At 35.8% G+C, this 24,385-nt stretch overlaps 6 protein-coding genes across 6 annotated transcripts; 3 read left to right on the forward strand and 3 right to left on the reverse strand.

Moving 5' to 3' along the window:
• Positions 1–1,619: 1,619 nt before the first annotated feature.
• LOC105967716 (protein PHYTOCHROME KINASE SUBSTRATE 2) lies at positions 1,620–3,525 on the forward strand. The gene has a single exon (XM_012992334.2). It carries the CDS (start codon positions 1,911–1,913, stop codon positions 3,243–3,245), a length of 1,335 nt encoding a protein of 444 aa, XP_012847788.2. The 5' UTR covers positions 1,620–1,910; the 3' UTR covers positions 3,246–3,525.
• Positions 3,526–4,111: 586 nt separating this feature from the next.
• On the reverse strand, positions 4,112–6,428 carry LOC105967689 (sphinganine C4-monooxygenase 1). Its single transcript, XM_012992308.2, has 2 exons — positions 5,967–6,428; positions 4,112–4,966 (listed from the first exon to the last, which is right to left on the reverse strand). Exons 1-2 carry the CDS (start codon positions 6,201–6,203, stop codon positions 4,403–4,405), a joined length of 801 nt encoding a protein of 266 aa, XP_012847762.1. The 5' UTR covers positions 6,204–6,428; the 3' UTR covers positions 4,112–4,402.
• A 1,692-nt stretch (positions 6,429–8,120) lies between these two features.
• On the reverse strand, positions 8,121–10,075 carry ORC6 (origin recognition complex protein 6). Its single transcript, XM_012992078.2, has 9 exons — positions 9,891–10,075; positions 9,769–9,815; positions 9,557–9,661; positions 9,349–9,429; positions 9,076–9,187; positions 8,920–8,982; positions 8,740–8,827; positions 8,582–8,655; positions 8,121–8,489 (listed from the first exon to the last, which is right to left on the reverse strand). Exons 1-9 carry the CDS (start codon positions 10,008–10,010, stop codon positions 8,337–8,339), a joined length of 843 nt encoding a protein of 280 aa, XP_012847532.2. The 5' UTR covers positions 10,011–10,075; the 3' UTR covers positions 8,121–8,336.
• A 458-nt stretch (positions 10,076–10,533) lies between these two features.
• LOC148766631 (protein FAR1-RELATED SEQUENCE 5-like) lies at positions 10,534–12,431 on the forward strand. The gene is made up of 2 exons (XM_088827357.1): positions 10,534–10,854; positions 11,232–12,431. The coding sequence occupies exons 1-2, from the start codon at positions 10,801–10,803 to the stop codon at positions 12,429–12,431; spliced, it is 1,254 nt and encodes a 417-aa protein (XP_088683483.1). The 5' UTR covers positions 10,534–10,800.
• Positions 12,432–12,486: 55 nt separating this feature from the next.
• LOC148766632 (uncharacterized) lies at positions 12,487–14,043 on the forward strand. Its single transcript, XM_088827358.1, has 2 exons — positions 12,487–13,149; positions 13,231–14,043. The coding sequence occupies exons 1-2, from the start codon at positions 12,487–12,489 to the stop codon at positions 14,041–14,043; spliced, it is 1,476 nt and encodes a 491-aa protein (XP_088683484.1).
• A 5,072-nt stretch (positions 14,044–19,115) lies between these two features.
• Positions 19,116–24,007, reverse strand: LOC105967415 (WAT1-related protein At2g37460). Its single transcript, XM_088827360.1, is given in 7 exon segments — positions 19,116–19,332; positions 19,411–19,543; positions 19,908–20,057; positions 23,189–23,423; positions 23,508–23,624; positions 23,710–23,746; positions 23,932–24,007. Coding segments are annotated over 7 exon segments (918 nt in total). The 3' UTR covers positions 19,116–19,162.
• Positions 24,008–24,385: the final 378 nt, after the last annotated feature.

Raw genomic sequence — 24,385 nt, forward strand, 5'->3', positions numbered from 1 at the left:
TTTAAGGAGAGTTTATAGAGAATGCAAATGAGCAAGGGAGCGCGCTCGAATAAATTATATCTACGCAAGTCAGTAGACTTAACATGTTTTTTTTCAAACCACTTTAGCGAAAATAAGTCAGTGTAGTTATCATCACTCGTAATCTACTGGATCATTATTGTTTAAGCTCTGATTATTGCCGGCCGGAGGAAATCTCACGACTATGTTCTTTGAGTTGTCACATGTAATGAAGTCCGTCTTCATTTGCTCATGTAGTTGAATTATAGTCAAATACAATCAGCTTGTAATCTACTGTGTTATATAATTCACAAGAATCTCGAACATGTCCAATCATAGCTTCAGACCATGTACATTCGCGCACTCCCTCGTTTAAAAAAAAAAACATTCGAAAATTGCAAACAAGTTACACGAGAATGTTACAACCTCTCATGTGTTATGATAGGATATATAATTATACAACAATTACGACATGATGCAATTTTTTCGAAGGGTAACATTAAAATAATTTACAAGTAATTGCTCACACACCGACACTATGTGCTAATACCCTATTATCAATCATACAAAATTTGGATTTATTTAATTTAAAAAAAAATAAAAAAAAATCAAGAACTATTTAGTGAGAGTTACTTCAAGGAAAAATAGATTTGATACAAAAATCATTTGAGGGTAATTAAATTAGGCATAAACAGTGTGAAACTAAGGGAAAAGTCTAATCCACCACCTAAAAAGGAACAAAAATAGGTTCTACAGAGATACCTATGAGTTGGCCACTGTGCTAAATCATGTTGAAATGATTAATTTTTGAAATAATTATTATTACAAGGAAAAATTTGTGGCCATTGAAAATGTAACTGTAGCAAGAAAAAGAAATACTGTAGCTGGTTTTTATTTCCTTGTCCGAAAATGGATAAACTAGTCAAGTATATCTCACATGCACCTATTTCACTATGTGGTGGTACTGCCATTTTTGTGGTGCTGAGTTTTTGTCTGTCCACACAAGTGAAATATCTCTCTCTCTCTCTCTCTTGAAATCAATAATTTGATGCCTCTAAATGCAGAAGGAAAAAAAAGAAAAGAAAATTGCAATTAAAATAAGGTGAATAAATTGTTAGGTCCAAATCCCATCAACATCAAACCTAGATTATAAAAGTTTAAAAATGGATGACAACAGTGTTTTCTGCGGTCAAAATCTATGTAGCACAGACACAGAAATGACGATAAGGAAAAATGGGAAAACGCACAGCATGTCCCGAAAATGGAGATACGAAAAGTTTGAGGAAAACGTGTAAATATTAAAAATATAGGGGTGCATTTATAAACATGTTATATAAACATATATCAAAATATATTTTACCTTATCAATTTGCAATTGATCATGAAATTATGTAAATAATAAGGGAAGCAACAAAAAATAGATTTTCAAATATGTCCCTAACTTTTTAGAAATTGTAAAATGACCCATAAGGTGTCCGACATGTGTCCTCGAGTGTCAAACATAAAACGTATCCAAAACGCTAAGAAATTGAAGTTTTCGTGCTACAAGTGTTAAAATTGAAGAATAATGAATGCCAAAATTCAATAAAAATAAATAAAATAAAATAAAGTCATTATTTAGATATAACTAAGGCAAAAAAAAAAAAAAATTGTCATTTTGCACATTGGTCCTAAGGCTAGTTATTATATATGCATGTAAGAAATGGTGATTGCTCTCATAAATTCCAATCTAAAATTCAATTTCTTCTCCCTCTGTCTTTAAATCAGGCAAACTAATATTTCTGCAAGTCAGTTTCAACAATATTCTTTCATATCAAGAAACACTATTCTCAATCTTTCTTGCTTCACCTTTTCTTGCATGATCCATCACTAGATCCTTTTAATTCCATCCCCCAAAAAAAAAGGAAAAAAAAATGTCAACCCCTATAATAATAACAAGAACTTCATCATCCAAAACATCCGAAATAATCACGAAAAACACCCGCGACCCTTCGTTTTCTTCCTTCTTGGACGGAGCCGAAGAAACGTTCGTCCTCAAATTGGGCGGCGGCGGCGCCACGCAGGATCACAACTTCGTCGGAAAGAAAAAATCCGACGACAGAGAAATCGACGTCTTCGATGCAGAGAAGTACTTCAACGAAGGGCTGACGAACCACGCTACTCCGAAAGCAGTCGGTGCGAAAATTTTATCGAAAAAAGACGAACCCGTCGAAATATTCGCGGGTAAAGAGAAGGGCACCAAATCAAACGGGACTCTTAGTCTCCGTTCGGAATCGAGCTCGAATAGCCGGAGCACATTGTTACTACAAACCAACTCAAAAAAGCAGCACCACCTTAAAAAACCAGCAAATTACAAGAAGGGCTTTCTTGCCACCATTGGCTGCAACTGTTCCTGCACCGACAAAAATTCCGTAGTAATCGAAAACGGAAAATCAAGACAAGAAAATCACAAAACCAGAGACCATCTTGTTCGAAAATCGCTGTCGGAGTATACCTGCGTGAGATTCGAAGAATCGGAGCTCAGAGTTAGCTCCGAGGGCCACTTCAGCTTCCCTGTTTTCAACTCCAAGAATGGAAAGCCACAAGATAATGGCAAGAAAAAGAAAAATAATAATAATAATAGTTGCTTAAGCTTGGAGGAGAAGCTAACAATGATGAACTGGGATGCAGATCAAGAAACCAAAATCCCACAAATTTCAAGAACGGACAACGACAGCGACAGCGATGCGAGTTCGGATTTGTTCGAAATCGAGAGCCTATCGAAAGGAAACAGCTCTTATCTATCGAGGCAAGCATCGGACGGGCTTTCGTGCGTAACTCCAACAAACTGTTACGCGCCGAGCGAGGCCAGCATCGAGTGGAGTGTTGTCACTGCCAGCGCTGCAGATTTCTCCGCTATATCCGATTCCGAAGAATTAAAATACTCCAATTCCAAAACGGGGTCGAAGGAAGTAGTGCCTAAAGTAGTTCGGCCGAGTATTCTTTCGGGTTGCAAGAGTGATAAAGCTGTTGGAGTCGTTGGAGATGCTCATAATAATAATAATAACAATAGATCGAACGAGCAGTTAGGGAATATTTCAAACTCAAGAAGGCATCTTGTGGGGGAATCTTTAATACAGCCGCTGACGAGATTCCATGAGGAGATTAAGGTGGCCGCGGGTTTTGATTCGCGCATCGGACGACAGTCGTTCGATGCGCGCGTTCTATCACGGCCTGGAACCGCTGCAGCACATCTCCTGTACACTTAGTAAAGAAAAAAAAAACAAAAAAACAAAAACTATATGTATGTTATTTTTTATGTTTCACATGTTTTCTGTTTTTTTTTTTAAATTTTTTATTACCAAGTTGTTGGAGTCATAAGATCAGTTATTTATCTTTGTGTGTAACTATTAAGACACAACTGAATGCTGCACGGAGGTGTAAGTAATTACATGTACGTACATTTGTTTTGTTTCATGAGTTTATTATGTGAGAGTAAGTCATATTGATAGCAAATAAGAAGCAACAAATGCATGTTAACAATCTCAATCTTCTTGCCTACTATTACTAGTTCATGTGGTCACGACGAGAGACCTTTCCGTTTTAAGTAGCACTAATCGAATACTGATTGCGAAAACTCGAGATATTATGTTTGAACGAACACCACAGAGTAGAGAGAGAGAGAGACATAACGATCATCGTATTAATGGCGCGCGGGCCCACCGGACAGCCACAGCCAGGATGGCCTTGAGGAATGAGACCTCCTCTTATCTAACTAATTATAAATGTAAAGAAATTAAATACAGATTTCAGAGGCTTGATTAGAAATCTGATCAAATTTGAGTTTTTAATTGCAGATAGAGACCAATGGGATTATAATAATATTAACAAGATCCAAAATTTGTTACAATTTAATTAATAGGCCGCAATAATAAATGTTTTAAATGCAAGAAAACACCATATACCAAATGAGATTGAGATATTTTGACTTTAAAATAAATATATTTCTATTAAGGCAAAAAGAAGCAACATTTAATGGCAGAAAACACCATATACCAACTCAGACAAGGCAACCACGCTATGTTAACGTCACATTTCTTTCAAAAAAAATCGAATCTTGATTGCACGATTTGGATTTGATCGAACAAATTGGATTTCAATAAGTGACCAACGGAACTCAATTGAAATATCCATATGCAGTCAAAATGCCTCAACACAGCTAAAAATACAGACAAATACTATCGACAGATCACAAAACCAAAAAAATGGGGCACCAAAAGCCTCCACGAAATAAAAAGCTTCCGCTTTCATTTCTCCCTCATCAAACACTTCTATCCACAATACAACACCCAAAACAAAAATCTACGTATATACAACTCATAAATCCCCACTCGAGAGCTGAATTTAGTAAATTAAAAAAACCCGATTAATTTACCTTGGAATCTTTATCAGGCCGAGCCTCGAGACCCCCTTCAATTCTCTTCTCGATTCTATAAGGCATGTAAGTACCAAGAATTCTATCCCACATCACAAAAAACGGCTGCGAAAAATTGTACTTATTGCCATATAACTGATGATGAATATCATGGTACGCCGAGTTGTTCCTAAAGAAGAGCTGGAAAAGGTTGCATGGCAGCCACAGCCCACAGTGGTCGTCCACAGTTTTTAGGGTTGCGAACGAGAAGAAGAAAATGGAAGCTCGAGGGGACATTCCGGAAACCAGGAATGACAGAGCACCGCCAACTGTATCGAGCAGCACGCCCTCGATCGGGTGATTGTACAACGCTCCGAATGCGTAAGGTACAACCAGCCTGTGGTGCTGGGAGTGTATGTGCCTGTACAGGAACTTGTTGTGGTGCATGTATCGATGCATGAAGTACTGCCACGTGTCCAATACCATCATTGCAACTAGGAATTGTCTGACAAGAGTTACGAGGGGTGTGTGGTGTTGGGCTTGTTTGGATTCAGATTCGGTGTCGTTTTTAGTGACCTGCATGAGAAAATATAGTTCGTTTGTTTGCGTCAGAAATTATGATTGTGGAGCATAATCGGAAATTATTATGGTACTGTTTGATATGGAAGTATCACGATGAACAGATCCCAAATAAATGAAGGCAAAATTGATCGGTAGCTAGATGTAATTGCAATCATATTTCAGATACTTCTCTTCCAATGCTAATCATTATATACAGGATCAAGATTCGGATCCTTTTCTTCAATAACTAATCAAATCACTTTGAATCACATAAATATCTCGATTGTCGAGGAAAAGTCCATCCATACTATAAGAAATTTATGTGGAATCCTTTAAATACTAGCAAATCAATTCAATTATCTAAGTAGAAGGTCACGAAACTTTGTACGCAAGACTGGCATCTACTGATTTTTTTAATTTTCTTTTTAAAATTGCATCATCAGCCTAGAATCAGGGTGTAGTTAATCATCCGACTCGGCTAATGCTCACCATTTAAGCTTCTAATGACTAAATAATTCAAAGTGTTCACGGTAATTTTTCATCACTATTACCACATTCGAGTATGTATGAATCGCACATGTTCTTTATAAGAAACTATATAAATCTGAGATTCGGCATCCATGCTAAAGATAGATAAATCTCTGTGATCCAATACTCAATTTCGCAAAACAAACGGAAGATTGACTATTAATTAAGAACAAATTTGAAAAAGGAAAAACAGTATTATTCGATCGACGATCGCAATTATGATTCTAGGATCATTGTTCATAGATAGTAAGAAAACCACAGTTAATCTCCCCCTTCTTCTCCACTCAAAAGACGATTGTTCTCTAACCACCATCACCACCTCTATCGGAATTCAATACACTTCAATTTTATATTTGTATATTTGCCATTATAACATTAAATTCCATAGTTTCATACAGACATCGACACATTAAATGCACGAAAATCATAATTCCTTTTACAATCAATCAAATCAAATAACAAAAGGGGGAAAACGAAATGCACTAACCGCAAACAGAATGGTGGCAACAAGAGCTTGAACAACTTGCTGAAGGAGAACGCCAACCACGACATCTCTCTTAGGCACCAAATTCTTCTCATCTTCATCCTTCTTCGAATGCAATCTGTAATTCTCCATCGATCCTAGCATCACGTAGATCCCGGAATAAAACCAGTACAATACTATCGGAGCGAAGGTACCCAGCAATTCGTCCGAGATTTGCAACCCGCCGTTCGTTAATTCCATGCCTAATTTATCTTCGGCCGGAAGAAATTTAAAAAAAAAAAAAAAATTTGGGTTGCGAATCGAAGAACGGCGGCAAGCTAGGGTCTGTGTTCGTGGAATTAAACAGCAAACCCTAGCGAAGAGAAGGAAATTGGATCTGGGTTGATGGAGAATTGGAGATGTGTGTATTATTGTTTTCGTTCAAAAGAAAAGTGAAGAACACGAAGTCGATAATTATGATTAATTAATTAATTATGGTGGAAAAAATATAATTATATGTTTTTTAGGTGCCACGTGGAAACCGATAATTTAGCATTGACAATAGTAGGCCTGTCGCTTCCAGCTTTTAAAAGTAGTAATAAAAATGCGTATTAAATTAAGAAAGGGTAAATTACAAACACCCCCTGAGGTATGGTCAAATTACAAAAATCCCCCTCTTGTTTGGATAATTACATCTACCCACTCAACTATGATTTTTTCTTACACCTCCACCCTTATGGTGCCAAATTCAACATAATCATTTAGATTCCGTGGAATGTGTTCTAGTTTGTACTCGTTTTGTGTAAAAATACAGTTTCCCATGCACCACAAACTGATATATACAAGCTTAAAAACACATATTATGATCATCTTGCTTCATAATGTAGAGTTCGAATGGGATAAAATGGGTACAAAAGTGATAATATTCCATATAATCTCGAAGATTCCACTAAATTTGAGGAGTTGAGGGGGTGGTTGTAATTATCCAAACAAGAGGGGTGTTTTTATAATTTGACCATATCTTAGGGGGTATTTGTAATTTACCCAATTAAGAAATTATTAATTAAAGTTTTTTTTAAGGTAAAATACAATTTGCCCCTTGTATTATACGCTAGGTAACATTTAACCCTCTTACTTTTAAAAATTACACTAACCCTCTCGACTTAACGGTCAACCTATTTTATTACTAACATTGTTAGTAGTAACCAAAAATTGTAATTTTATCATCAAAATCAATATACATTTTAATAGTTCATACGAAATGACATTTACTAAAAAAATTATTTTTGCACCGTGGATAAATATATTAAATAAATATTTAACATGCATAAATTTTCAAATGTTGGATTCAAATATTTTTATTAATTTTTAGGTGAATTACAACCACCCCTGATGGATCGTCAATTTACGAAAACTCCCTCCTGTTTGGGTAATTACAACCACCCCTCAATTATAAATCTTCTTACACGTCTACTCTTGCGGTTTCAAATTTAGTGGAATCTTCGAGATTATATGTAATATTATCACTTTTGTATCCGTTTTATCACATTCGAACTCCACATTTTAAAGCAAGATGATCATAATATGTGTTTTTTGGCTTGTAGTATATATCACATTGTGGTGCATCAGAAACTGTATTTTTACACAAAACGAGTACAAATTAGAGGACATTCCACGAAATCTAGATGATTATGTTGAATTTGACACCATATGTATGGAGGTGTAAGAAAAAATCATGGTTGAGAGATAGATGTAATTATCAAAACAATATGGATTTTTTCGTAAATTGACCATACCTCAGGGGTGGTTGTAATTTACCCAAAAAAAAATTTATTCTACACTGATATTTTTTTAACATATATGCTAATGTTTTATTTATTTACTTGCAACACCAAATGTCATCTAACTTGCCTTTTACATTTAGGGTTAATGGTACAAAATTTGATCTTACAAATATATCTTAATTTTTTAATGTACATGTTTGATGTGTTACATAATTTCATCCAACATACACAAACTTATAATATCTAAATATTAATTTAAAATTTTAACAAGTAAATTATTTGTAATCCAATATATAAAAGAATTTACTATCTTAAATATTTATTTAATTTATTCATAGTACATATAATATTTTTTAATTATGTGTAATCCAATATATAAAAGAAAATGTGTCATTTAGCAAGGATTATTTAAATTTATTTTACTACTGATGTGATTACATTTCTTTAGACCACGAAAAAATTCGAAACTAACAAACAAAAATGTTATTTACTGTCAACTGTCTTTCGATAATCCGACAGAATTCGAGCGCAGTTTCCTCCTCGAAACGTTTTTATGAATAAATCAAATGCCTTTGCAGGTGACAAAAATTGGAGACAACCTCTGCTGTAGTTAAGGAACCTTCTTCAGAAAATCGAGTGTCCCTTGTTTGAGTTTCGTTTGCTTGCCAGTAGTTTTGCTTAGTTTATTCGACTTTAGAACAGCAGCTTTCCACTCGTCAAGATCGTGTTTCTCCATTTTCTTGCGTTTCTTGTACGCCGAACCCTGAAAATATTATCGAAAATATTTGCTTTAGACTAATGAATTTATCTTGGCAAAAATTAATACATTAATTTCGATTATCAATTATTAATTACCTCTTCCTCCCCATCACTAGAAGAATAGCCTCCATCCACGAGCCTCCTCTTTTCGGGTAATGCATCTAAAAGCTCTGCATTGAACAAACAATAAATTCATCGAAAATGTTTCTATTATTTTAATAAATTTTATTTTTAAGGCTTCGTAAATACGTTACCTCGGTTTCCTTGAATTTTTTTAGAATCCTTTTTTTCCTTTGCTATACCGAATACATCAAAGCATAGGTCCATCATTGAAGTAGTTACCTGAAATTAATACCAACTGTTACAAATAGATGCCTAATTTATTTTCCAACCATACAAGCGACCGATGCGTATCTATAATAGAGGATGCTCACGTTAGCAAATTCCGATTCTGATGTGCCAGCGAGTTCAATTAACTTAATTTTGTCCGCCTTGAGCTGCAAGATTCAAATTAAACTATTCAGTAAAAATGAATTCGCAAATGAATGTAAAGGAGCGATAAGCATCGTATCGAAGAAGCTTGCTCGCACCTTATGTTTTTTGGCGCAAAGGTAAAACGCTGCTGCAGTAAAAACCGGTCGAGCGAAATCAGTACTAGCCCTACGAGAGATAGGCAACGAAGCAAGAAACCGATCTTTAAACCTGAAAAAAACATTGTCCGCATTAACTTTAATTACGAGCCGACTAAAAACAAAACCAAGAATCGATGGCTAATAAAAGTGATCAATTCTTGAATTCAGCTCATTTTTTTATCAAACAAGTACGAAACGGTCCAAGAATCGAGCACGAAAGACAATACTTACAAGGAGATCCCCTTGTGAACAAAAGGGATTAGTCGAACGCATCCAAATTGTATAGCCAATTCTCTTATATCAAGCTTGTTCCTACCCGAAAAAAGGAAATTAATCTATTTATATCCAAAGAAATAAAATAAAAAATAAATAATCCAATATTATTAATATAGCATGTATATAAACAGCATTGAAGAACAAGACAACAATGAATGCTTACTTAACACCGATGCTGTTCTGCATTGAATTAAAGGATCTATTGTACGCCTTCTCGGAAAGCCCGCTCAACTTAATCGCGGTTTGTCGATCGAATATAATATCCATCCTAATGAAATTGAAACTTGCTATTGTTCAATTTTGTTTTTTTAATTAATCGAAAATCAAATTTCCTAAATTGAAGAACCAGAAAATTAAATTAGGGTTATCAATTACCTGGAAGCGGCGATTTCTAGGCAGATCACGGCCTTACATGTTTCGCCCTGAAGAAAAATAAACAGATTTAAGAAAAAATGATGATGAATTTGAATAAATTGGTTTGATTGATGAAAACCTACAACGCCGATAATGGAGGAATCGAATTGAATGTCGGCGAGGCGGCGGAGCTCGGCGGCTTTACGGACGAGATATTTGGAATCGGAGAGACCCAGTCTTTTTGCTATCTCTGACATATCCATTTTCGAGAATTTGAAAAAAAAAATTCACCCTTTTTTCGTTTCTTTTTCTGGGTTTTTAGGAATGGAGGATCTGAGGGGAGGAATTGGAGATGGTGGAATTTTGGGTGGATTAGAGTTTTTATTTGAGGGAGGATTAATGGCGGGAAATGCGAGTGTTGGGTTGTCTGAAATAATTTGATTTTGGCGCGCGGTGAAAAATGGAGGCTATTGTTTTTTGGTTTGGCGCCAATGTGAACGGTGGTTAATAAAGTTTAGGGGGTGCGGGTAAATGGCCGGCGGCGATTCGGGGTTTTTGAGTCCGCGGATTTTAATAATGTTTTTTTTTTTTTTAATTCCAATCCTATTTTAATTTATTTTTTGTATGAACTGTTTTTATGGGCTGCAATAAAAATTAAACATCCAGTAAGCTAAATCATGTACTCCTTCAGTTCCATAATAACTGTCTCTTTTTTAAATGATTTTTGTTTCATATTATCTGTCACTTTACATTTCTAATACTGCATGGGGACAACTATTTTGAATACTAAAATTTGCTTAGTTGAATACCAAAAAAATAGAAATTAAATAATTAATTGTAAATTACTTTAATACCCTTAATGAAAATTAAAACCAAAAAATATTACAAATACTATTTTTCTTTCTTAAAAACCAAATAATCAAAAACCTAAAAAAACATTTCCCTCCTCACTCCCAAACCCCTCACCTCCTCCACCTCCTTCTTCTCCCTCCCCAAAAACCCTCCTAAAAAACCCCAAAACAAAAGAAATCAAAACCTTACACAACTTGCAAAATGGCCTCAAATGACAATAGAATGGTAGTTTACGAGCAAGGAGAACCCATTCAGGTATGTATTTATGTATTTTTTGAGCTAAAACATCGATTTTGAATTTTTTTTTTTTTTACAACTCGCCATGTATTTTCGACACATACAGGTCGAAAATACCCTTATTTTCGACATGTATGTGTCGAAAACACCCTTCGATTTCGACGCCTAAGTGTCGAATTATGATGCAATTTTCGACACTTAAGTGTCGAAAATTACCCATATTTTCGACACTTAAGTGTCGAAAATTGCATCATAATTCGACACTTAGGTGTCGAAAGTGACCTATATTTTCGACACTTAAGTGTCGAAAATATGGGTCATTTTCGACATTTAGGTGTCAAAATTTGTATATGTTGCAAATTTAGTTGTCTTATATTTTCGACACTTTTGTGTAGATCGATTGCACCCATTCATTTACCACGTCAGAAAAATTCCCAACAAAAGAAGCTTTAATGGCATGGGTTCGTGAAGTATGTAAAAGAATTGGAATGGTGTTAATGATTGGGGGTTCGAGTGACGGGGATAGAGGACGTAGGACACCGTATGTGATTGTTCGTTGTGAGCGTGGGGGCCATTATGTTGGCAAGAAGGTACCAGGTGAAGATGATCAAAGACCGGGAAAAAGGAGCACCGGTTCAAAGAAATGCAATTGTCCGTTTAAATTGAAGGGGACAAGGGAACACAAGGATGATGAAAAGGCTGAGTGGAAATTGGATGTTAGTTGTGGTATTCACAACCACAACTTATTCGAAAACTTGCACGGACACTCTTATGCCGGAAGATTATCAAAGGAGGATGTTTCCTTTGTTCACACTATGAAGAAAGCAATGGTGAAACCAAGGGCAATTCTAAGAGCGTTGAAGCAAAAGGACCCGTCTAATGTAACTGGTATGAAGACAGTTTACAATACTATCTCTAAGTTAAATTTCAGTGAATTGGATGGGAGATCTCAATTGCAATCATTGTTTGTCAAGTTGAAAGAAGATGAATACCTCTCGTACCATAGATCGAACGAGTTGAATGCGATTACCGACTTGTTTTGGATCCACCCGAAATGCATTAAGTTGGCACAGTCGTATCCGTACGTATTCGTCATCGATTGCACGTACAAGACCAATCGTTACGGACTCCCATTTCTTGAGATTGTGGGTTTTACTTGTACCAACAAGACGTTCTCAATTGCCTTTGCTTACTTGGACCACGAAAAGACGGAAAATTTTGAATGGGCGTTGCGTTGTTTGAAGGAGGCCATGACCAGTTGTCCTCGGCCTAATTGCATTGTAACAGATCGAGATTTGGGTTTAATGAAAGCAGTGGCCAATGTGTATCCATCGAGTCATCACTTGCTGTGTCGGTGGCATGTGAACAAGAATATAGTGGCCAATTGTAAGAAATTGTTCCCAAAGGACATCACCAAATGGAAGCAATTTCAGTCGAGTTTTTCGGCTCTTATTGAAAGAAATACCATAGAGGAGTTCAATGAGGATTGGGAGGATTTGAAAAGAACATTTATTGGTTATCTCCCGGCTATAGAGTATGTAGCTAATTCATGGTTGGATCCGTACAAGGAGAGACTTGTATCGGTGTGGAAATAAGTATACTCATTTTGGAACGTACACTTCTAATAGGGTGGAGGGGGCACACGGACGAATGAAAAGGGATGTGCGTAATTCAACTGGCACATTTGTGGATTTGTATACGAAAGTCCACAATCAAATTGTCGAACAACACAATAACATCAAGGCTTCCTTTGAAGTAAGTAAAAATACTTACGAGCACACTTTCAAAACGTTGATATACAATGAGCTTCGTGGAAGTATCTCAAAATACGCTCTACAACTACTCAAAGTTGAGGTGGACAATGCGAAACTATTGCAACCGAGCGATATGGGTTGTAGTTGCGCCATCCGAACAACCCACAGTCTACCATGTCGCCATGAACTTCATGAGTATGTTGTTGTGAACAAATGTCCTATCCCACTTGAGTTAATAGGCTCGTATTGGAAACACATGAGTATGGAGCCCGTCGCGACCACAGGCCAAGTCATCCTACCAACCATCGACGAAGAATTATCGGAATACCAGAAGCTCTTTGAATGTGCCGATCTCGATGCAAAAACTCGATTGCGCAACCATTTGAGACATTTTACCCACCCAGAGAAGACTAACCTTACGGAGCCTAGTGAAAAAGTTGTTAGCAAAGGTCGACCGGCAAAAAATAGGAAAGACAAATCAAGCACTCGGGACAAATCACATTTTGAGTATGTGGAGCCAAAGAAAAAAAAATCGAAGCAAGCTAGTTGTTCTCCAAAGGTAAATGTCGCTACTATCGTCTCATTTCATTGAAGTTGTATTTTATAATTGTGCTGAGTAATGAAGTGTAATATACTGCAGCTGATACCTGTACTGATGAGATTACGAGGGCATTCGAATGATTCTTTCAACACTATACCAACTCAAGAGTCAGGAAAAAGCACTATACCGACACAAGAGTCGGTCAAACCATTATTTGAAGATGCAGATGTGGGATTGCCACCAGGTTTGATCGGCAAGAATAAGTACATTGACACGATCCATCCACGATTTCGTATGCACGTTCGAGAAATCATCAATGTCGGTTCAGATGGACACTGTGGATTTCGGGCAGTTGCCTCTATGATGGGATTTGGAGAAGATGAATGGGGTCGAGTGCGAGATGACATGCTACGGGAGTTGACTTCTAATTTTTCCACTTACACGACCATGCACCGTGGCGAAGAAGCCGTTAGAAGCATGCAAGCTATTGTGAGTAACTGGGATGTTCCTGCAACTCGTGATCATTGGATGTCTTTTCCAAATATGGGTCATGTAATTGCTTCAACATACAATATTGTGCTTGTCTACTTATCCAAGTATCAGTGTCTCACGTTCCTTCCCCTATCGAGCGATCCAAAGCTTTTCAGCGAGAGGCAAGAGCACGGTATGGCATTCGTCGACAACTGTCACTTCGTGCATGTTGTCTTGAACAAGAATTGTCCAATACCTCCTATCGCCGATTATTGGTACCGATGTCATGATCCTAAAGCTGATGGTTGGAAGCCTGCAGAAATGGATGGTCGGATTACAGCATTTCGAGAATTAATAGGTCAAAATGTTGCCACGCGAGAGAGTTTCGAGATTATTACTATATCAGACAATGGTGATAGTTCTCCCAACATAAATATGTAAAGTTACTGGTGCTACATTCAATGTTATTAAGTGTTGGGTTTTTATTTGAAAAAACAATGTTTTTTTTTGTTTTTCTGAAAAAATTGCTATTTTTTTTTTTGTGAAATTAACCCCAAATATATTGCAATGTAAGATAAAAAACATATTCTAAGTGTTTTTGGAAAAAAACAAAATTGCAATTTTTTCAAAAAAAATTAATTTGATACAGCTCAAATTCGACAGCAAGCTGTCGAATTACTCTCTGTAATTCGACAGCTAGCTGTCGAATTTGAGCTGTATCAAATTAATTTTTTTTGAAAAAATTGCAATTTTTTTTTTTTTTTTTGAAATTAACCCCAAATATATTGCAATGTAAGATAAAAAACATATTCTAAGTGTTTTTGGAAAAAAAAAATTGCAATTTTTTCAAAAAAAATTAGCTTAGAAAACCGTCCCTTTATGTTGTATTAGTGAGCCAAGTGGCTGGCCTGCGTGCCGCCATGTGTCCCTTGGCAGTTTAGTGTGTAAACTGCATTGTAACTTGTATTTATTAGCCCTAGAGTGCACAAATCCGACCCATTCAGATAGAGGGACTCAGATTGCAATCGATAGCATCTGTTGTGAGGATTCTTTGTGTGCACCAAGGGCTTTCCTTGTATTGTTCGTGAGTGATTCAATAAAGGTTGAGCGTTGGTGCACACAAAGAATCCTCACAACAGATGCTATCGATTGCAATCTGAGTCCCTCTATCTGAATTTTTTTTTTTTGAAATTAACCCCAAATATATTGCAATGTAAGATAAAAAACATATTCTAAGTGTTTTTGGAAAAAAAAAAAAATTGCAATTTTTTCAAAAAAAATTAATTTGATACAGCTCAAATTCCACAGCAAGCTGTCGAATTACTCTCTGTAATTCGACAGCTAGCTGTCGAATTTGAGCTGTATCAAATTAATTTTTTTTGAAAAAATTGCAATTTTTTTTTTTTTTTTTTTGAAATTAACCCCAAATATATTGCAATGTAAGATAAAAATAATTTGATACAAGACTAATCCCAAATATATTTCGAATTATCAAAAATATTTTCATTTAAAACAACCAAAATCCATATAAAACTAAATTAAAAAACAAGTAAAACAAATAATATCCATCAAACAACATCCATCTAAAAAAATACAAGACTAATCCTGTATTTTTTTCTTCCTACTAAACACGCGTTTCACAACCGCCTGTGGGGCATCGGACGAGCTCGATGGCGGTGGAAGTGGCCCTATCGAGCTACCTGGAGGTGGTGGTGGGGCATCCGACGACCTCGAAGGAGGTGGAAGTGGGGCATCCGGCTCGATCAATCTGACAATATCATTTAGGGTCCCCCACATGACCGTATGAGCGTCGGATGGCGCAAGTCCCCGCACCTCGCTAAGTGTACCCTTTACCAACTCCAAAATTTGTGAAAGTTGGACCTCCTTATCGGTACCACCCTCTGGACGAGCTTCATGGGGTCGAGGTCGATCCGCCTGGGGTCGAGGTGGATGGGCTCCATGCCTACTCAGTTGTAACATGCATCTGGGTCGGAACCAATTCATGTAGTCCGGCGAAGTGTCCGCCTCCCCGAGTTCAATTTCAACGGACCTCGACTCCTCGTCCAGACAATACTCCTCCCACCGATCAGAGAATCGTTCGCCGTACGCAACGAAAATTGAGTTCTGGACCGGTCGACCTTTGCTAACTAGAGCTTTGTACATATCTTTTGACATGTATGCACGACCTGGAATGATTTGCACCCGGTTGAACTGCCTCAACACTCTGTCCGGATGATATGCCTCGAAGTGGTCCATGCAACATATCATCCCACTAAACCAAGCAGAATCTGGCATCGGGAAACGATCACGAATAGCCGTATACGGTGACCATATAACCTATTAAAATAAATAAAAAATTAGATGTAAAAACCTACTTAAGTAGTAATAACAAATTATTAAAGTGGTATGTTACCTGATCGGGGATCAAATCATCTAATCGAGATCGCAGGTACGACGCTCGTTCAGGCGTTGAAGTAGTCTTTGACTGAGGCTCCCATCGGCTCGCTAATGGCCCCTCGAATTCCGTCTTCAATGTGCCACCCCCCAAATAAGGAAAGTGCTCGTAAATCCATGACTGAAAGAGCGTCAGCCAGCCAGCCATCGAGTTCGTTGATTTTTGTGAGGCTGAGGAAAGCTCATCGTACAACCGGCAAAGACATGCAGTGCCCCAAGCATACTCGCCGATCCGATCCAAATCAGATACAAGATTTAGGTACTCAACGCTTACCATGTTGCCTGTCTTGTCGCACAGTATAGTACACCCGAGCAAAAATAACAAATACGCCCGAATGGCGTATGTCCTCTTCTCCGCACTATCTCTCATGGTCACTTTGCTAAATTTAGCCTTCAACCATTCCAACTTGACCGCTTTCTTCTTGTTTACATCGTCCGGGTACTCACCTAGCAACTCGAACATCAAAGTACTGGGAATGGTTTTGGAATCACGGACCAAACGCTCGCAAGATACGGTACGCCCAACAACTGGCAAACCGACCAACGTACTCACATCGTCAAGTGTGATGGTCATCTCTCCAACAGGTAAGTGAAATGTGTTGGTAGCTGGCTGCCATCTCTCTACGAAGGCTCTAAGTAGATGGCCGTCCACAGTGTTGTACGATGCCTGTACAACTGACATTAAACCACATCTTTGTACTACCTCTTTAATAAACGGCGCCGGCTCCCAACCTTTCAAAGTTGTTGTGTGATTTCGTATTCGAAATTCTGAGCCGCGCTCCGAACGATCTGGCCCTCCGTTCACAATATGATAAGCAATGTGCTTATCAAATTTTGTGTACAATTCCGGTATCTCGGGACCTAGGACCGGTTCATTGCTCGAATCACCAACTTGTACAGTCGAATGTAGAGCCGGCACCGGATTCGTTGACGAAGAACCCTCTCCAGACTTCTTCTTGGTCGTGGTCTTTTTCTTGGTCGTGACTGGTATGCCCTTGCCTTTATCGGATAATTCCTTCCTCTTTTTACGGTTCGAGACAGTCGGAGGTATACGAGGTTGACGTGGTTCTTCCACTGCAAAATAACACACAAATAAAAATTAATATACATAATATAAACACAAGCAAATAAAAATAGGAAAAAAAAAAAATAATAAAAAAAAATAAAAAAATATCACAGTTCAAATTCGACAGCAACCTGTCGAAATTTGTTTGAATTTTCGACAGTTAACTGTCGAAAATTGGTTGAATTTTCGACAGGTTGCTGTCGAAAATGCAACCCATTTTCGACGGTTAACTGTCGAAAATTACAAAATCCAAACTCAACCCTTTCACCATTTTCGACATCTACATGTCGATTTTGGATGAATTTTCGACATCAACCTGTCGAAAATTCATCGAAAATCGACATGTACAGGTCGAAAATGGTGAACCAAGAACCGACCCACGAATCTCAAATCAATGCTCAAATCGACTGAAATCAGATGCACCCATTACTAATTAACGATCATTCTAACCTAAAACAACCAAATCCTAATTACCCATATCAAACATTCAAATCTTAAATAAATATTAAAGAAAAAAAAAATCGAAACAACTATAACTTACTATTCGAAGACGACGACGGCGGCGGCTTCGGGCGACGTTGGGCGGCGTTCGGCGGTGTTTGGCGTCGGCGTCCGGCGGCGTCGGGCGGCGTGGACGGAGGGAGGTGGACGGAAGGGGTTTTTTGTGTTTGATTTTTTTTTTCTTTTTTTTTTATTTGGTTTTCAAATAGGTAATTTCAAAGAAAAATTGATGTAATTAGTATTTTGTATGAAAGGGTATTTTTGTACTTTTATTTTTATTTTGGTATTAAAGTAAGAAAAAACTTAAAAATATGTACTCAATTGTGGTTTTCAACTAGGTAGTATTCAACTAAGCAAAAATTAGTATTCAAAATAGTTGCCCCCATACTGCATTAATTGTGTAATTATCAATTTTACCCTTATTAACTATCTTCAACACTCTCTCACATTAAGTATTGGCAAGGGCATTTTAGTATAAGAACATATATTTTTCTAAAATTAAGCAACATTTATTGAGATCCTTAATCCTTGTGCACAAACTAAAAACAACAATTATATAGGAACGAAGAGAGTAAATTAGATAGGGTAAATATATTAACTAATGTAAATATATAGCAAAACAAATTGGACACACTTGCCACTGCCTCCAACCTACTCGTCCAAGCAATATATGGCCCAGTATGTTGTCAATTAAAGAGTTTTAATCAAATATTTGTTTATAATCTTTCAAATTAAATTTATAAATCATAAAGTGTTTATTAACAACCAATTTTTAAATATATTATTGATCATAAACTGTACAAATTATTTGATGCTTTAAACATTAGTTTCAAACAATGCACACACACACTTTCAGTGGAGAATGCAGTGTAGTTCAGTGCACCTAAAACCCAAAAAATAAATACATAATTTTTTTCCAGAGACGCTTTCCCGAACCCTTGCAAACCTAAGTCCACCATGGATCAATATTTCACACTTGCCACTACTGGAAAAATCATTGTTGTTATAATTTGTTTACGCTATCTTTAATGCATGTTCGCCCCCACCGATGATGAAATCCTAGCTTCACCACTACATAATCTAAAATATTCTGTTTTGAAATTATTTACAAGTGTAAAACTGTTTTAAAACTTAAATCTATGAATTAAAAAAAATACATTTAAAAATGTCTTCCATAAACAAATTTAAATATGAATCTCAATTATTATGGATTAGTATCTAAATAATATTGAGCCGTTACTAACTTATGAATTAAACCGGATTATGATATATACAACATTAGCAATTCTCTTTTGGTGCGTAAGTATCCATTGCTAATTTATGAATTATACCTAATTGTAGCAAATACATTAACTACAAACCATTTTCATGGAATCAAATGACCCATTTATTACATTCTTCCAGAAACGAAAAGGAAAAGGATTCATTGTTCATACATACTTTCCAAAGAAAATAAAAAAAAAAAAAAAAGGAAAAAAGGCTGCTGCTAGTTAGTTCATAAAACGTGGATTTATTTATTACATGCCCTGATATGATTGGTTAAACACTGCTGCTGATTTGTCCAGTAACATTTTCAGTTTGTTCATTTTTCTCTTCATCTTCAGCCGATAGACCGGATTTATCACCATCTTTCTTCTTACCCCAGACAAACAAATAAAGCCCCCCAACGATCACGTCTGCACCAATGATCCTATACATGAATGAATATGTCAATTTTACTTTAAATTATTGTAATTAGCATAATATAAGATAAGTATGGCAAAAAAAAAAAAAAAAAAAAGATAAGTAGGGTAATATGAAAGAGCTACCGACCGCGACTATGATCATACTCAGAGGGCTGAACGCGGTCACGAAAACCGGCCCTCTTTGCTTCATCACGACCCCTTGTAGAAAGTAGGTAACTCCATAACATAACACTCCCTGCAATTATTCACTCTTAAATGTAACCAGCATGTTGAGGTACTATATAATTATAAAATTAGTCAAGCTTTTCTTAATTTATAGTTTTGTCAATTCTTGGTATAATTCATAATGCAGCAGCTAATAATAAGGGTTTATCAGCTTTATTAAGTGAATTAACAGCAAGAAACATGTCATAGAATACAACTTCAAACAACTTGAAAAGGCAGAAAGAAGACATCGTAAATTTATAGAATTTGAGAAAATATATTCATCAATAATACAAAAAGGTGGTGTGATTCATGAATATCTACTTATGAGCAGTTTCACTAGAAATTGGACTTTGTCAACATCTTTGTCCATTCCATATATGACTTGTTAAGACAGATCAACAAAATAAAGGACATAGAATTGCCCAGGTTGTTGCATTGGTCTTGTCCATGACCAATGCAACTATTGCTCCTTCAAATGCTCCTAAGATGCAGATCCAGACAGTGAGAGATAACTCCGCGGGATACGATTTAAGCGTGACATCCTACACATTAACAACAACATTAGATATCAAAATGATTAATTTTAAAAACAAAAAGAACTGAAAGTATAATATGCAGAACTTACGTGCAGAATCATGAAGGATAACCAGCTAAAGCATTCTGCCATGATAAATGCGGCTCCCTTGAAGGTCTGCTGAACGTCATGGTTATGTGAGGGTGTCACGCCTCCTCGGTGTGTCCATGGGAAGCTGAGCACGGGGCCATGGACCAGCGCCATAATGACCGCCCCTCCGATCGTGATAGCGGTAAAGTGAGGGAAGCAAAAACATTGAAAGAAGAACAAAATTAATTTGGCGTACGTAGAGATGGAGAACCAGAGAGAGGTGGGAGAGACTGAGGCGCTACAGTGGTCGAATAGTATTAGGTTTGGGTTCTTGGGCTTGTTAGTAATTTACATCAAATTGCTGATTTATCTTATTTTTATTATTACTTGCAAATTTAATAATTTATGGTATGTAAGTAATAGTTTCAATTCAAGTAAGTATTTGTTGTTGGGAACTTTTATATACATACATATATTCAAATTAAGTATCTCTCAATAGTTCTCTTCATTTTCTAAAATATAATATATGTTATTTTGTTGAAATTTTTTAATTTTACTTCATTTATGATTAAGTGTAATACATTAGAATCTTTAAGTACATGTTTAATGTTAATGTTTGTATGATGAATGTACATGCTTTGATTTTTTTTTATCAAATAATGTTATTAAAATTATATGTAACTAATTACTCTATAAGTCCAATGCTATGTGTTTTTTTTTTTTTTTGTGTTTTTTTCGGCAAACAAATTATTTGTCATTTTAGAATTTAATAAAACATTAATTGTCAATTTGCCCCTTAGCATTCTAAATTAGTTAATTAAAAAATAAACTATGACAAATATATTTTAGTATTTACTATGTTATTTTTGGTATAATTTATGTATATTTATTGAGTAATTTAATATACGCGCAACCACCCGAAACAACATATAATATGGAACGAACGGAGTACCAAGTAGGAAATAGTAAAACACGGCCGGGTTGAACCTGTCGACTCAATTAGTTCTTCGACCCTGTTGTCTAAAGAATTGTTCATATACTTTTCTCATTTTATTCTCGTACTACATCCAATCCTTGTAATCGTACCATGGTTTTAAGTTCTTAATATAATATTGTTTGTTCTTGTTAAAAAAAAAACAAAAGAATTGTTCATATATATTTTGTTATAGGTTCATATAGTAAATAAATATATCATTTATATCTTTCATTCATTTTAGCTTGTAGCATCCCATGAATTTGACTATTTTCAGGAGATGCATGTGCTTCAATTTCATCTTTTTAAACAATATTTATTCAATTTAGTTAGTACATCCAACTCATCTGTAATCTAATCAAGAGATGTATATCAATTATATTTGGAATAATTCGTAATGTAATAGTAAATTGAATGTGTTGCAGCCTTATTTATGTTTTTCTCTCAAATTGTTGTATGAAAAATCTATTAGTTCGATATCGTCCAAATGCAGGAAAAAATGATTGTAGTACTATCACCGCACCATGATTCTAGAGAGAGAGAGAGAGGGATATGATTGGATGATCACATGTTAAATTTGTCATGTCGTCTTAGAGAAAAGTGTGAACAATTAAATAAAATGTTGAAATGAAAGAAAGGAATACTACTTTTTTTAATTTGTTAGAGTAGAGTTCCAATAGATGATAAACATTTCCATTTGGTGAATTGATGTCACTAATTAAATAATTTGTTTTGAGGGATAATTTGTTTTTAATGTTTTCTTATTCAAGAAATTTGAGGCTACAAAAATATTGAATGTGACTATACAAATCATGCGTTAGAAGATGCATCAATATCTGAAGGTGTCATTCTATGATTTAGGTAGAATGTTATTTCTTTCATAATTTTGTACCTGGTGATATAGAGAAATTCCAGTTTTTTAATCTAATATAATTTAATTATGTAAAATTAATGCAACACGTGCGAAACACGTGCACCTTCCTAGTTAAATAAAATGTTGAAATGAAAGAAAATGGATACTACTTTTTAATTTGTTTGAGGAGAGTTCCAATGGATGACAAACATTTCCATTTGGTGAATTGATGTCACTAATTAAATAATTTATTTTGAGGGATAATCTGTTTTTAATGTTTTCTTATTCAAGAAATTTGAGGCTACAGATATATTGAATGTGACTATACAAATCATGCGTTAGAAGATGCATCCATATTTGAAGGTGTCATTCTATGATTTAGGTAGAATGTTATTTCTTTCATAATTTTGTACCTGGTGATATAGGGAAATTTCAGTTTTTAATCTAATATAATTTAATTTTGTAAAATTAATGCAACACGTGCGAAACACGTGCACCTTCCTAGTTATATAAAATGTTGAAATGAAAGAAAGGGATACTACTTTTTAATTTGTTAGAGGAGAGTTCCAATGGATGACAAACATTTCCATTTGGTGAATTGATGCCACTAATTAAAATAATTTGTTTTGAGGGATAATCTCGATCTAGCTCACCATCGATCATATCATATTAATTCTTGATTTGTTCATTGCATGCCTATATATAATTTACACAAGTTTTAGCATTGTACCTATGAATTAAGTAATTAACGGCCAAGTTACATTGAATACAGTCTCACTGTAGTTGTTTAATTTTACCATTGAGTTTGTTTTTCAGCTGTATTTATTGTTCCAACACAGAATATGAGAAGGCAGAAAGAAGACATCGTAAATTTATAGAATTTGAGAAAATATATTCATCAATAATACAAAAAGGTGGTGTGATTCATGAATATCTACTTATGAGCAGTTTCACTAGAAATTGGACTTTGTTAACATCTTTGTCCATTCCATATATGACTTGTTAAGACAGATCAACAAAATAAATGACATAGAATTGCCCAAGTTGTTGCATTGGTCTTGTACATGACCAATGCAACTATATTGCTCCTTCAAATGCTCCTAAGATGCAGATCCAGACAGTGAGAGATAACTCTGCGGGATACGATTTAAGCGTGACAGCCTACACATTAACAGCAACATTAGATATCAAAATAATTAATTTTAGAAGCAAAAAGAATTGAAGTATAATATGCAGAACCTACGTGCATAATCATGAAGGATAACCAGCTAAAGCATTCTGCCATGATTAATGCGGCTCCCTTGAAGGTCTGCTGAACGTCATGGTTATGCGAGGGTGTCACGCCTCCTCGGTGTGTCCATGGGAAGCTGAGCACGGGGCCATGGACCAGCGCCATAATGACCGCCCCTCCGATCGTAATAGCGGTGACCATGATCTTCGCGTGGCTCCGCACGCACCTCAAGTTGAGTATCTCCAGCCTGAGAAAGCACCACAATTATGTTTCTTGTACATACAGAAAAAGTTAGAGAAAAAAAAAACAAGTAGAAATTTAAAGATTTTACCTAAAAATCCAGGCCATCACAAACGCCACAGCATGAACCGCGTTTGACAGGGCGGCGACGAAACTGGCGGTGGTGTACCTCATCCCTACAAAGTAGAGGTTTTGGCTCACCACCGGCCTACCAAAATAAATAAATAGTTAGAATATGATAAGTTTAATGACCTAGTAATTCAAAATAAATAAATAAATAAAATCGTACGTACCCTAAAAGGCTCATGATATCAATTTTTAAAAATTGTTCTCATGCTTGAATTTGAAATTTTCTTTTTCCTGAAAAAAAAAATTGTTCTCATGCTCGTCTTTGAAATTTTCTTTTTCCTGAAAAAAAAATATTGATTCATTCAGTCATAAAATTTAAAAGAAAATAAAATAAACAGTATGTTAATAAAATAACTTTCGAAATAAATTGCAAACGGATCCTTTACTATAGCGTGGCCACTGCGTGTAAGTGGTTAAAACATAACTGCTCATGCGGCCACTGTGTGTAAGTGGTGAATACATAACTACTCATGTCTTTGTTTAACGCGACTTTTGCTATTATATCCATTCATGCAAGCTTTGCTTGCAGAAAAATAACAGCAACGTACGCTTTGATCTTCACCGGGATTGCCATTGACTGCATATAGTAAAAAAAGGAAGAATTATAGTTAAAGGAATTATTACATCTAAGGAAAATATTTCATATGCTTACTTACATTTCTCTCTTTCTTTGAAGCTGAAGTTCTTTCTTGCTATGCGCACTCTGTTTTGTTTTGGTCACTATGTTCTACTGCAAATTTAAATGGGACCGTTAAGTTTAAATACTGGCTCTGGCTAACTATATAACATTCATCTCACAATCACAAAAAACCAAAAAGAAGCTAACTTACATAATTGGTA

This window comes from Erythranthe guttata, chromosome 12 (genome assembly GCF_056151865.1).
Source record: "Erythranthe guttata isolate IM_541 chromosome 12, IM_541, whole genome shotgun sequence".
Taxonomy (NCBI): domain Eukaryota; kingdom Viridiplantae; phylum Streptophyta; class Magnoliopsida; order Lamiales; family Phrymaceae; genus Erythranthe; species Erythranthe guttata.

Excerpts from the sequence above, each read along its gene's own strand:
- LOC148766631 (XM_088827357.1), top strand. The coding sequence starts at position 10,801 with ATGGCCTCAAATGACAATAGAATGGTAGTTTACGAGCAAGGAGAACCC. Across the intron at positions 10,855-11,231 it reads AGCAAGGAGAACCCATTCAG|ATCGATTGCACCCATTCATT; the intron begins GTATGTATTTAT and ends ACTTTTGTGTAG.
- LOC105967689 (XM_012992308.2), bottom strand. The coding sequence starts at position 6,203 with ATGGAATTAACGAACGGCGGGTTGCAAATCTCGGACGAATTGCTGGGT. Across the intron at positions 4,967-5,966 it reads TTGCCACCATTCTGTTTGCG|GTCACTAAAAACGACACCGA; the intron begins GTTAGTGCATTT and ends TTTCTCATGCAG.
- ORC6 (XM_012992078.2), bottom strand. The coding sequence starts at position 10,010 with ATGGATATGTCAGAGATAGCAAAAAGACTGGGTCTCTCCGATTCCAAA. Across the intron at positions 9,816-9,890 it reads ATTCCTCCATTATCGGCGTT|GGCGAAACATGTAAGGCCGT; the intron begins GTAGGTTTTCAT and ends ATTTTTCTTCAG. Across the intron at positions 9,662-9,768 it reads CTAGAAATCGCCGCTTCCAG|GATGGATATTATATTCGATC; the intron begins GTAATTGATAAC and ends CAATTTCATTAG.
- LOC105967716 (XM_012992334.2), top strand. The coding sequence starts at position 1,911 with ATGTCAACCCCTATAATAATAACAAGAACTTCATCATCCAAAACATCC.
- LOC148766632 (XM_088827358.1), top strand. The coding sequence starts at position 12,487 with ATGAAAAGGGATGTGCGTAATTCAACTGGCACATTTGTGGATTTGTAT. Across the intron at positions 13,150-13,230 it reads AAGCTAGTTGTTCTCCAAAG|CTGATACCTGTACTGATGAG; the intron begins GTAAATGTCGCT and ends AATATACTGCAG.